This window comes from Mesoplodon densirostris, chromosome 12 (genome assembly GCF_025265405.1).
Source record: "Mesoplodon densirostris isolate mMesDen1 chromosome 12, mMesDen1 primary haplotype, whole genome shotgun sequence".
Classification (NCBI taxonomy): domain Eukaryota; kingdom Metazoa; phylum Chordata; class Mammalia; order Artiodactyla; family Ziphiidae; genus Mesoplodon; species Mesoplodon densirostris.
Genome location: NC_082672.1, coordinates 37,418,121 through 37,431,861, shown reverse-complemented (window position 1 = coordinate 37,431,861; position 13,741 = coordinate 37,418,121). Strand labels below are relative to the sequence as shown.

The 13,741-nt window shown below is 41.2% G+C and overlaps 1 protein-coding gene across 3 annotated transcripts in view; it reads left to right on the top strand.

Moving 5' to 3' along the window:
* TPD52L1 (TPD52 like 1) overlaps window positions 1–13,741 on the top strand; it is a 37,014-nt gene that overhangs the window by 8,572 nt on the left and 14,701 nt on the right. For all 3 annotated transcript variants that reach the window (XM_060114877.1, XM_060114875.1, XM_060114876.1), the window contains exon 2: window positions 573–721. In XM_060114877.1, coding sequence (XP_059970860.1) covers window positions 573–721 — 149 coding nt within the window. The remainder of the gene's footprint in view (window positions 1–572; window positions 722–13,741) is intronic.

Genomic DNA, 13,741 nt, shown 5'->3' with positions numbered 1-13,741 from the left:
TTACAGATTGGACACTTTACGTGTGTACAGTTCATTGTATGTTAATTACATGTCAATTAAAATTGTTAAAAAGAAAAATCAAGACAAATCCCTCCCTTGCATACATCCTCTCCTCCCTTGTTCATTCTCTCCTGAGGCACCACCTTGGCAAACCACAACATACGCTAGGTGTGGTTGGCAAAAAATAAACAACACTGACTAATAACACTTTAAAAGAAGTTGTTAGGATCTATGTATAATTTTAGAAAAACGTTTGGATGATTAGAAACCAAAAAAATTAAGCAGTGGCTATTTCCTAGTAGATTACACATGATTTTTATTTTCTTTACATGTTGCTGTATGAGTGAACTCTTTACAAGGAGTACTGATTTCTTTTAGAATCATTAAAGCTAAAAAAATCTACTTTGATTTTTAAATATTAGGCGGTCTTCTCTACAGGATGTGTTTGCTAAGGCCATGCACTGGGCTATGTAAACAAGAGGGCGCAGAAGCTGCTTTGGAGCACCGAGGGCACCCGTGTGTGTTTCAGCTGGTCTGACCTCTTTCCCCACCATTTTCCCTCCTACCTGTAGCTAGAAGACGAAATTACAACATTACGACAAGTTTTATCAGCGAAAGAAAGGCGTCTGGTTGAGATAAAACAAAAACTCGGCATGAACTTGATGAATGAATTAAAACAGAACTTCAGCAGAAGCTGGCATGACGTGCAGACTACTACTGCGTAAGTATACATTTTTCTTAAAAAAAAAATCACTCAGCCTGCTGTCTTGCCTCTTCAGTTTTTTTCCCCATGAGGCTGATTTCATACTGGTGGCTAGGGAAAAATATTTTCTCCAGAAGTAAAATAAGGAAATATGAATAATCATTAATATGTTGCATGATGCAGACTCTGTAAAGTAGCTTCATGAAATAAAACTTTGTTCACCAACACTCTGTTTTCACTTAGACTACTTTTATGGAGCTGTACAGTTTAAAGTTCTTTCTCTTCATTATATATATGTATTTTTTAACATTTATTAAATATATACTTTTTCCTTATGTTTTCTCATAAAATTCTAAATCCTCAGAATACTTGGCATTCACTGCATATTTTGAGTTACTATCAAAAATGGTTAACAGCTTTAAAAACTGTACAGACTTTTTGTCCATTTACATGAAAAGAAAAGCTTGTACCTCTCACGTATGGGGGTGTGCTTTTATCCCCACTACTCTAGGGAATGTTAGAACTGGGTTAAGGCCACATGAAATAATAGAATATTTTGGTTTCTGCCCCCGGTTTCTGGCACAGAGCTCCCCAAACCCTTATAATTTCCTATACCAGGAGCATCTTTTGTTCTAACATTTGCATTTTGACCCTGGTTCCTGACACAGAGTTCCTAGATCCCTTGGAATTTCCTGGGTGATAGCAGTATCCTTGGTTCTAATGAAGTGACTCTTGGACTCCTGGATGAGGGCTGGTCACCAGAAAGACCAAGCCATGATTAGAAGCTTGGAACTGTCAGTCCCACACCCCTGTTCTCTAGAGAGGGAAAAGGAGCTGGAAGTGATCTATCATGCCTACATGATGAAGCCTCCATAGCAATCTCAAAAATATGGGGTTTGGAGAGCTTTAGGGTTGCTGAACACATGGAGGTGCTGGGAGGGTGGTGTACCAGGAGAGGGAATGGAAGCTCGGTACCCATCCCCACATACCTCTTCCATCTGGTTGTACATCTATATCTTTTATCATATCATTTTTACAATAAATTGGTAACCTAGTAAGAAACCTGTTTTCCTGAGTTCTTTGAGCCACTCTAGCAAATTAATTGAACTCAAGGAGGAGGTCGTGGGAACCTCTGATTTATAGCCCAGTGGTCAGGAGCACTGGTGGTAATCTGGACTTGCGATTGGCATCTGGAGTGAGGTGAGTGGGAGGCAGTCTTGTGGGGCTGAGCCCTTAACCTGTGGGATCTGACTCGATCTCCAGGTAGATCGTGTCAGAAGTGAGTTAAATTGTAGGACGCCCAGCTGGTGTCACAGAATTGCTTGGTGTGTGGAAACTCCCCCATAGCTGATGTCAGAAGTATTGTGAGTCTGATAGTAATGTGAGAGTAAAGGAGAAACACAGGAGAAGCAAGTTTTTCTTACTTAGACCAACAGAAATGTTTTCAGCTTTGCCATTATCTTCCTGTCTGATGTTAGGCAAGGTACAGAATAGGTTTGGGTATTCTACAATCGTGCTTTCCTGGGGTTACTTTTTAAATTATGTGAAATATTTAACTATTGTGGTACTTCTCTAATGATTTAAAATATTTTGCTTGCCAGGGGGTCTTGTGCCAAAGCGAAGAAGGTGCCCGCATCATAATGTGATCCTTCTTCCTTTTGAGTGTTGGGAGCTGGGGGCCAATGGAGAAACCACAGAGGCTTCCTATCCCTTGACCCCAGATTCCACCATCAAGAAATTTTTGTCTTTGTGTTATGCATTTTCTTCCCTAGTATTCCTCCTTGGAAGGTAAAGATATTACATTGCTAGTATCTAAGTGGGAAACAATTTTATTCTTTGCTGGTACTTTTCTCCCAGGCATAGAGGGGCCTGGTAGTAAGAAAAGGTACCCATGATGGACAGCAATTATTTCAGTTTGGCTGGGGGCCGACTTTGCCTGCTGGTTCCTGAGAACTAAGATCTAAGACCTTAGTGAAGATACCCTTTGCATGAGGAGTTAGATCTAAGAGGAGCCTGACGTCTCCACACTGTGGTTCCCTTAGTGTCCATGTAAAGGGGAATATTCTCTCCAGCTCTAAGAGCCTAGCAATTCTATCTGCATCTGTGCATGTGCACCCCATGGACTCAATCAGAAAGGGTCAGGACACAGTCCAGAGTAGGGCAGGATGGAGCCAGGGAGCCCATCAGTGTCTCTCCAGAGGTTAACCAACCTTCCCCAACCTGATGATTATAGAAGAAGATAAGAAACTACACATTGATGTTTATCAATTTAAAATATATATATCGCCAACACCATATGAACAATCTCCTGAAAATTCAGGATAGCTGGATTTTAGGCACTAAATTAAATGAGCTTATCTGTCAGTAGTTTTGCTTTATGTCTTTGCACTTTGGTGGCCTATACCAATTAATGGCCCTGATAGGGTGAGGCCGAGCCATCTCTAATTCCCTGGGTCTGGTGGCCTCTGTATTTAATCCAGGTCTAGGGTTTCTTGTCACTTGATCTGAACTTCCTTCTGGGGTGTCAGAACCAGGCAGGATCTTTCTGCTTGGCCTCCCTGACCACACTGCAAGGATAAGAGAACCCAGTGGAGGGAGGGCAATTCTGGCTCTTCTGTTGCTGAGAGGAGGGAGGGAGCAGCGAATATCTGAGCAGGGGGTGTGGCCAGTTTGTTCTGGGTCTGCCAGGGCAGGCGGCGGGGTGTGGGGGTGTGGGGTGTGGGGGGGTGGGGGGGTGGGGGGGTGAGGGGAATGGGTCATGGTTTCCTGAGACATGGAATTAGAGCAGGCAAGTTCAAGGAAGGCTTGTAGCCTCTTTGCACACTGGAGAATGTATAGTTTCTGGTTTTCCCATGTTTGAAAAAACCAATTGGTTTTATAGTCAGGCAGTACACTTAGTATCAAGCTTTTTGTTGAATGAGTAGAACAGAGTTATTCCCTGGGTTATCGAGTTTAAAGTCGTGGTCAGGAAAACAGAGTTTTGTTTTTGTTTATTTTACAAGTAACCGGTTAAAAGCTAAGTGTGACAGGGTTGTAACGGCAAATCCAGGGTATTGTAGGGGATGTAAAGCAGGGGATGGAACCTTGCCTGGGGTCTCAGGGAAGCTTTTTTGAGTAAGATGTTTAAGCAGAACTCTGGAGGATGATTTGGAGTTTAATCCGGCCACCGGGGGCAGAAGGAACGTCCTGGGGGACGCACAGGCACAGCCTGGTTGAAGCTGGCAGAGAAGGCTCCTTCTCCTAAGGAAAATCCGTCCAGTTACTTAGTCTTGTTGAGATGGTGGGGAGAAGGGGCCAGGGCTTGTGGCATCTGTTTATAACAGAGTTATTCTTTATCCACAGGCAATAGAAAGCTGTTAGGGGGGTCCTGACAGTTTGTTTACCCAACAAGTGTTAGTGAGTGTCTGCTATTAGGCCTTATTACCCAGGGGCTAATCTAAGCCCTCAGGATACAGGATTCAACAAGATGGACAAAGTTCCTAATCTCTATGAGTGTTGAAAGGGAAAAGGGCAGGAAACAAGCAGCAAACAAATGAGGATCTGTCGGGATGCTATGATGAAGACAGCATAGGTTGAGGTACTAGAGAGTGACTTGCCGGAGAGGGTGGAAGCTGCTCTTATGGGTCCCTGACAGGGAAATCCTGTCCTGGGAGGTTTCTTTGAGCTGAGACCTGAATGACAGAAAGATACGACCTTGTGAGGATCTGGGGAAGAGCTTTCAGGCTGAGGAAAAAATTGCCACAAGGACACTGAGGCAAGACCTAGCTTTACAGGTTTCAGGGAGCAGAAGAAAGGGCTGTGTCTGGAGTGTAGTGAGAGGAGCTTGAGGTCAGAGCCTCTGGGGCCTCCCAGGCCAAGGGGAGGAGTGAGGATTTTATTCCAAGAGCTTTGGATGCCGTTGGAGAATTTGCAGCAGGAAGTGACTTGTTCTAATTCACCTTTTAAAAAGAACATTCTGGTTAGTATGTGTAATATAGATTGTGAAGAGGCAGGAATGGAAACCAGAAAATCATTTATAAGACTGTTGCAGTGGCCCAGGTCATGATGGAGAGTCATGAGCAGAGAGGGGACAGGATCTGGAGGTCGACCCAATGGGACTTCCCAGTGGTTTGGATGTGGGGGGTTGAGGGAAATAGGTGGATCAAATGTGACCTTAGGTCTCTGACCTGGGCTACTGGGTGAATACTGAGACTGGTTACAGCAATGGGGATTTAGCGTCGTAGTTAAGCTAGTGGGCTGTGGACTCCAACCAATTACCTGGTTTGAAATCTAGGACCCCTGCCTCCATGAAATGAGATCGTATTAGTACCTGTTGTAGGTAGTGAGGATTCAATGAGTGCAGAACAGTGTCTGACACTTTGTAAGCCTGTTTGCTGTTCTAGGAAACAGGTCTGGTGAGGACACCCAAGAATTCTGCTTTGGCTGTGCACAGTCTGAGATGTCCAGTAGATAAACAAGTTTATATATTGAGAGGGCAACTCGGAGGAAAAGTCAAGGATGGAAATGGACATTTGAGTCATCTACATATTGATGCATTGAAAGCTGCAGACCTAGGTGAGATTTCCTCGGAGATTAGTTAATAAATACAGATGATCATGGACTCACTAACCTTTAGGAATGATGTGAACTTTCCTTTGTAAAGAAGAATAAATCTCTTTCTTAAGAGGGAGGCATGAGTCTATCAGCAACATAATTTCAGGAGAGCATCTTTCTCCCACCATTTTTTCTTGGCTGCTGAGGGAAAGGGAAAAGGCTTAATCATATGTTGGGGGGAGGGGGGCGAACAGAAAAGCAGAATCTATTTTCCCCCTGAATATTTAAATGCCTGCTATTAGTGTCCATGATACCCATTCTAGAACCATATCTATACCTCATACAATGAAATTTTGATGTGGGGGGAATGATGAACTGGGGTAAGGTTAGATTGGATAGAATTAGATTTCAAAGCACTAAAAAGAATTTCAGCTGTCAGAGTATTGCAGGTATCCCAGAGGCAATACTTTGCATACTGATTAAGCAATCATGACCTATTTAATTTGATTTATAATGAAAAGAAAATCTGTGATATGTTAATGAAAGATCTTGGCATATTTTAGTCTGTGGTAGGATTCAAAGTGGAATAGGACCAGATGAGTAGGAATAACTACACCGCAGGCTAAAATTATCTCCTTTATAGAAAGATAACCATACAGTAGTAAGTCAAGAGGCCATCTGTGTCCCTGGGTTTGTCGTTGCTGTTGTTTTTGTCATAGTTTTTTATTTGCCTTGATTTTGGAGAATCTAAGGACACTCACAAAAAATTCCCCCCACCCTCATCCTGAAGCTTTTTAATGTTTTTAGGCTTCAAGGAAGCATGGGGGAGGTGGGCAGCTTTGGGGTGAAGAGGTGGGGAGACCACTGGAGGAGAAATTGAATCTCTTCTGGAAATAGAAGGAAAAGGAATTTGTAAGGTTGGTGTCGTGGTGGGCTCTTAAAACTGATATGCTTCATTTTAGTGAGAGTTCAGCCTTTGCTAACCGGTGAAATTGCCCACCAGTAAACACTGAGTTGTATCATAGAACAAATGGTAGGTCTACAAAGGGGAGAAGGTTGTGGAATGGAATTTAAACCATTCCATCTTTTCGGAAAGCTTAATAACTTCATCCTATATACAGAGGAGTAAAACTCTAACATTCAGCATTAAAAAAAAATGCACAGTGCTTGAAAATTGAAGCTCAGTTTATGATTTATTTGCTCTTTGCTTTTGTGCTTCTAAGACTTCCAGCTTATTATGCTCAGTAAAGATTATTATCTCTTTTTATGAGGAGCCTGTTGTGGCACCATTGGGTTCAGAAGTGCCAGTGAAGATTAAAGACCTAATTTAAAAAGACCACGTAGCGCATCTCTCACATGGTCGTTCATTCTTCGTACCTTTCGGCTTTCATCTTATCACACAAGGCAGGAAGTAAGATCTACTTTTCTAGATTCAAGTGGTAAATCTATGTTTTGATAGTGTGTTTAGGGAAGCTTTGGAAGAAAAGAAGCCTAAATAGTTTTTGTGTCTTTGGTGAAATTCTGCATATGCAACTGTTCAAGTAATACTCTCTTTTAAATTCCATAATAGAAAACAGATTTGGGCTATAAGATACCTTCTTGTAAAAAGACTATTGAATTTAAATTTTTTTCTTCGATCTGTATGTAGAAAAATGCTTTAAGTCAGAACATGTTAGAAGATGACATGCTTTCTCCTTTTGATTATTAACACTGACTTTCAAATCTGTAAGACATGAAGAGGAATCTGCATGAAAAGTCAACAGAATGCCTTTTATTTGGCTTGCAGAGAACCTCACCCCACACTACTGAAGAGCCCCTTGTTGGTATGCTGGCCAAACAGCTCACCTGTTCTAGCAGTTAAATGCTACCCATTCCTTAAAGATGTGCGCGTGCACACGCGTGCGCACACACACACACACACACACACACGAGTGCAATGGAATATTATTCAGCCATGAGAAAGAAGGAAATCCTGCTGTTTGCGACAACATGGATGGACCTTGAGGGCATTATGCTAAGTGAAGTAAGTCAGAGAAGGACAGATACTGCATGGTATTACTTATATGTGGAATCTTAAAAAAAGTCAAACTCTTGGAAACAAAGTTCAAGGGTGGTTGCTAGAGGTGGGCGTATGGGTGAAATAGGGAGAGGTTGGTAAGAATACATACTTTCAGTTATAAGATGAATAAGGTCTGAGGATCTAATGTATAATATCATGACTATAGTTGGTAACACTGTATTGTATAATTGAAATTTGCTAAGAGAGTAGAACTTAAATGTTCTCATCTACACACACACACACATGTTTGTGAGGTGATGGATATGTTAATTTACTAGATGGAAAAGAGTCCTTTCACAGTGTATATGTATATCAAATCCAATATCTCACAATTTTGTTTTGTCAGTTATACCTCAGTAAAGCTAGGAGGGGGGAAGCTATCCGTTCCAGCCAAACTGAATCTCTGAAAAGTAAAGCCTATTTTTGTGTTGACTTTCATCAGAAAAGAGGAAGATTACTTGTACTCAAAACAAGCAAACAAAATGCATCTTCAGTAGGTTAACGCATACAAAGTGCTTAATAAATATGAGCTGCCATTTGCTTATCACAGTTAAACTTTTGCCAAAGAAAGGTTCAACACTGGACCACATTCGAGCCTTGTTGGGAAGTGCAGGTTCCTCCAAAGCTACTGTTTGCTGGATTGCTTTAGAGCACGCAAGGAAGACTTGCCCTCACTCACCTTAAGGTCGCTGTGGCTCTTCTCCAGAGTTAGAAACTTCACACTGCCAAGTCCTGACTCTGCACATGTAGCTGAAGCTGGGGCATCCCAGCCTCCAGAATCCAGAGGAAACTCACGTGACTCTTGCTCTAGTTGATTCAGGCACTGGGGATACAGTGAGGATGAACAAGATGTGGTTCTGCCCTCAGGAAGTTCAGGTGAGTCCCAGAGAGAGGTTTAAAAACCGTAATTGCAGCACATTGGGAGGATGTTTGCAAAGAGCTTAGCAGAGGGGCTTATGGGAAACCTGAGGAGAGGCACCCAACACAGACCTCTTGAAGCAAATACTCCCAATTTTCTTGCCTCCCAGTGCACAGTTGACAGCAACCTGAGGATATCTTTTTTCTTTTTAAGAAATTAATTAATTAATTAATTAATTTTTATTTATTTATTTATTTATTTATGGCTGCGTTGGGTCTCCGTCGTTGCGCGCAGGCTTTCTGTAGTTGCGGTCAGCGGGGGCTTCTCACTGTGGTGGCTTCTCTTGCTGCGGAGCACGGGCTCTAGGGGCACGGGCTTCAGTAGTTGTGGCACACAGGCTCAGTAGTTGTGACTTGCAGGCTCTAGGGCGCAGGCCCAGTAGTTGTGGCACATGTGCTTAGTTGCTCTGCGGCATGTGAGATCTTCCCAGATCAGGACAGGGCTCAAGCCCATGTCCCCTGCATTGTCAGGCGGATTCTTAATTGCTGTGCCACCAGGGAAGTCCCTGAGGATATCTTAACACTTGATTTTTATTTAAGGAAAATGTGTTAGTTGTCCGCTCTATCAATTATGGAACTCAGCAATGGTATAATTTATATTTAGCTTAAAATAAGAGATGCTAGTAATGCAAAATGCCAAATACCACTTCCATTTAAATTATAAGGTTGTCAAGTCAATCAGGATGTTAGTATTTAAATTGTTTTTCATTATTTGAATACTATTGAACATAATTTTATGTGATAGAGTTGAAAAAACAGTTTTCAGTATTAGTAGTACAAACTATGTACAGAATTTCATGGCACAATAAAGGGAGTAAAATGCAAATACACCGACTTCCTTGGGGGTTATCTGTGGCGTGACAGAAGAGCGTTGTTTCAAGACACAGGCTCCTAGCCTCTGGATGAGGATGTATATTACTTATTCAGTTTTAAGATCAAGCCCAATTAGGATGCACCATAAGGTACAGGGTCTGTGCCGTGCACAACTCCAGAGGGACCCTTCACTTAGGCTATAATGTGTGTGGTGCTCCTTGGAGCTTTTAAATGCTCTGAGCCTGCTGACCTATTTCTCATGGATTCCCTAGTTATTTTGTTTGTGGAGCTCACTTCCCCATGTATAACCCTCTCTCGTTGCCTAACCCCTAGAAATCTCTTGTCCTCAATTATTGGTCTCTAAGTAATGTATATAAGGACTACTAATTGTTTTCAAGAAATGTAGTGGTTAGCCTAGGGGAAGAGGCCTAAAAGTGTGGGTAGAAAATGTGCATCTTAAAATTTCTTGAAATATAGTATTATTATTTCTCTCCACAAACACTGGAGTTGATCTAATTCACCCTTGTCATCTCCTAGGCAACAAGACACTGATGGAAGGCAGTCACACTGCCTACTCTAACCCTACCTCTGTCATTAAAGAGTCACTCAGCTCTTCTGGGCCTCAGTTTCATCATCTGTAGTCTTAAGGGATCGGGCTCTAGTGCCTTTCAGATTTAACATTTTATAATTCCCAGAAATAAAGAGTTAACAGTCCCCAAAATCTTTAACACTCCATTGAGCTATCCATATGTTTGAATTTTTTTTTTTTTTTTTTTTTGCGGTACGCGGGCCTCTCACTGTTGTGGCCTCTCCCGTTGCGGAGCACAGGCTCCAGACACGGAGGCTCAGTGGCCATGGCTCACGGGCCCAGCTGCTCCGTGGCATGTGGGATCTTCCTGGACCGGGAAACGAACCCAAGTCCCCTGCATTGGCAGGCGGACTCTCAACCACTGCACCACCAGGGAAGCCCTATATGTTTGAATTTTAACTTTGAAATTTCACATAGATATAGAGATGCATTTTTCATGGTGAGGACTTAAATGTCCCTAATACCTCACTAAAGTAGTCAGATGCCTGTAAACACCTCTCTCACATTTTGATACAGAAGCATGTTTAAAACATAATGTGCTAACACTTATTGCTTACTATATGTAGAGTCACCCCTAGGTATCTGCGGGGGGTTTATCCCAGGACCCGTGCAGATACCAAAATCCATGGATGCTCAAGTCCCTTATATAAAATGGTGTAGTATTTGCATATGACCTATATGCATCCTCCCATACACATGAAATCATCTCTAGATTACTTATAATATCTAATGCAGTGTAAATAGTTCTAAATACAGTGTAAATGCTATGGAAATAGTTACCCACTGATGGCAAATTCAAGTTTTGCTTTTTAGAACTTCCTGGAATTTTTTTCCTGAATATTTTCCATCTGTGGTTGATTGAATGCACAGACGCAGAGCCCACAGACGTGGCAGCCTAACTGTACTTCTCCCTGACTGGCTAGTTTTAAATGAAGCCATTACATTTAGAATGTCTCACACACACACACACACACACACACACACACACAAAGTGTTCAAAAGTCACTTCTTACCTCAAAATTCAAAGCATTCTCAAATGTATAAAAGTTAAACTACGTGGAAAGTTTACAAGTAAATTAAATATTTGCTTTAATTGCAAGAAATTCCTGAAAGAAATGCAGGACCAACACAAGAAGGAGTTCTCTAACTGGTACCCAGTCCCAACCTCATGCAAAGACCACAGTGGGACAGAGTAATTTTTTACTTTTCCCTTGAGTCACCTTTCAGGCCTTACAGATGCAGTACTGAGTGGACACCCGATTGACTGTCTTCCCTTGGCCTTCCTTGATTCCCTCTTCTGTGCCCATTTTCCCCCAGCACCCAACTCTGTTCCTCTGACACTCACTTGGCCAAGACCCCAGGTGAGTGATGATGGTGAATTGAACTTAGGCAGAGACCAGTAGAGATGGTGAGACTGTAGACAGATTCTAGATCTATTTGGAGGGCTGAACTAGCAGGGTCTCTTGATGGGTTGGCTATGGAGTGTGAAAGGAATAGTAGGGAAAAGAAGATACAAAGTCTCCTCTTTGGGTTATTTAATGGATTACTCTATTTCCTTACCAATATGCCTGAGAAACTTCTGCATAGGGAAACATTTTCCTTGCTAATTAGAATTGAGCCTAATTCTAAATTCCATTCCATAGTGCAAGACCATGTTTCATCTGTGTATAATATAGTGTCTTCCTCACTTCCATCATGTATGGATTTCATGTTTTACAGGCCATTTTCCATAGATCTGATTTTTGGGGGTTTTTTGGGTCATGCTGTGCAGCTTGTGGGATCTTAGTTCCCCAAACAGGGATCAAACCTGTGCCCTCGGCAGTGAAAGCACAGAATCGTAGCCACTGGACCACTAGGGAGTTCCCTCTATAGATCTGATTTCATGGCCGGGTTACTACTTTGGAAAACTTTGTCAGCATCCTAAAAATATAACTGGAATAACAATTCCACATTTTTCTTTGTTTATTTCTAAATAAATCCTTTGTTTTTAAGGCTAAAACTACTACCTTTAAATCTTTGTTTTAAAGGCTATCTCTACGCCTAGTTAATCCAAGCATCAGGACACTGCTTTGGGAACCTGTTTAGTAGCATGTTTCTTCTGAAGAATTCTCAGCATGTGCCATTTCAAGATCACACCTCCTGAATTCTTGTAATAATGATTGAGGTTTTTATTTCTGGTCCACATTTAGTGCTATATTAACTGCCTTATCACTAATAAGAAGTTAGAGATTAATATTTTATTTTATGTGTAATCTGCCTGCAATTCCATGATTTCACATGATCAAAAATATTCTCCCGCCATAATTAAAACCTAACATCCCATAGTAAAATGTAAAAAGAAAGTTGTAATTTGAATAACTGATATTTTTGTAACTTGGCAGCAAACAAAATTAAGCAAACATTCTAAAAGCTGTTCCTTTCTTTCATCTTCCCACTTCTCATTTGCTGCTTGACCCAGAGCCGTCTGGGGTCCACCTCCCCTAATTACATACCTCTCCCCAGAGACAAATTACCTCCTGTTCACCAAATTCTGCTTTGACCCTTATTCCTGTCAGTCTTTCCCTATTCCCTAGAAAATGTCTGTTTAGTAAATGAATATTTGGTTTGGTTTTATCATCTAGATAATACTTGATTTTTACACTTCCTGAAAAACAGGCACTGTGTAAATAAATAACATACGGTGCTGATAATATCAGACTCATTTCTTCCTGCTAACAAAAAAAGAATAATAGAATACCATGTTAATAAAGTGATTTCAGTCCCAAGGAAGACCAAGGATCATGTTTTAAAGCATTTGTGTAGAGTCTGATAGTATATTTAGGGCCGGATGATTTGTGGGAGGTGGAAGGGTGGGAGGGATAACGGAAGTTCCTACACAATGAATTTCACGGGACATAGTCTTCTTAGATGTACCATATGCATGTGAGTGTTCTAGGCTAAGCAAGGAGCTTTGGGGGAACTTACCTGGGAGCAACATATATTGGAAGAAGATGGTATGTGCATTATAAGAATTAGTTTATAGTGAGAAGCAGCCACATAGCAGCCGCATAGCACAGGGAGATCAGCTCGGTGCTTTGTGACCACCTAGAGGAGTGGGATCGGGAGGGTGGGAAGGAGACACAAGAGGGAGGAGATATGGGGATATATGTATATGTAGAGCTGATTCACTTTGTTATAAAGCAGAGACTAACACACCAGTGTAAAGCAATTATACTCCAATAAAGATGTTAAAAAAATAAGCATTTGTTTATTTTTTTAAAATGAGTTGAACATTTTTTGGTTTGGCTTGTTTCAGTTTTATTGAGATATATTAAATTAAATATAATACATACAACACTGTATAAGTTTAAGCTGTATAGCATAATGACTTACATATCCTGTGAAATGGTGTACAAAACTTTCAGCTGATTTCTTTTTATTCCCTCAGGTTAGGTGCCTTTTGTTTTCTACTTTATTAATTAACGCTTAGAAATTTCCTAGCCCAGTGGATATACCACTGCCTTTCCTGTCACCATGCTGAAAACCTTAAACCAATTTTTTCGTCTTGTACCATTTGTCACTTATAAACTCCTGTCAAGTCCGTCCATTCTCTCTCTATTATCCATCACACTGCATTGTTCTTACTGCCATGACTCCCAGTTCAGAGCCACAGAGGAGCTTCCTCTTTGATCATTGATTCATTCCTCTAATATTTATTGTTTCCCCTGTATCCCTCTGCCACATACTGGGGACACAAAGATGAATGGCTTCCTTGCCCTCAGGGAGTCAGCCTTGTGGGGACATAGGCTTGTGAACAGATCATTGCAGTACTATATTCCTAAAACTGTTTTGAAAAAAGTAACTATATTATCTTAAGATTGCGCACCCTTCTTATTCCCAGCTCTAAGTATTTGAAAATTAAGTAACTAGTTCTATTTTGCCATTTTATGGTTACTTTTACCCACATAAGCAGTAAAAGCTTAAATTTCCCTTTGAAATATACATTTTCTAATTCGTGTTACCGTTGATGGCTAGAGCTTTCATCGTCACTTCATAGAGTTAATACATCTCTTTGAGAGTAGCTCTCTACTCTCAGAGCAGTTCCACTATTTGTGATTAAAGATCTACACATTCAGATCTGCACTTA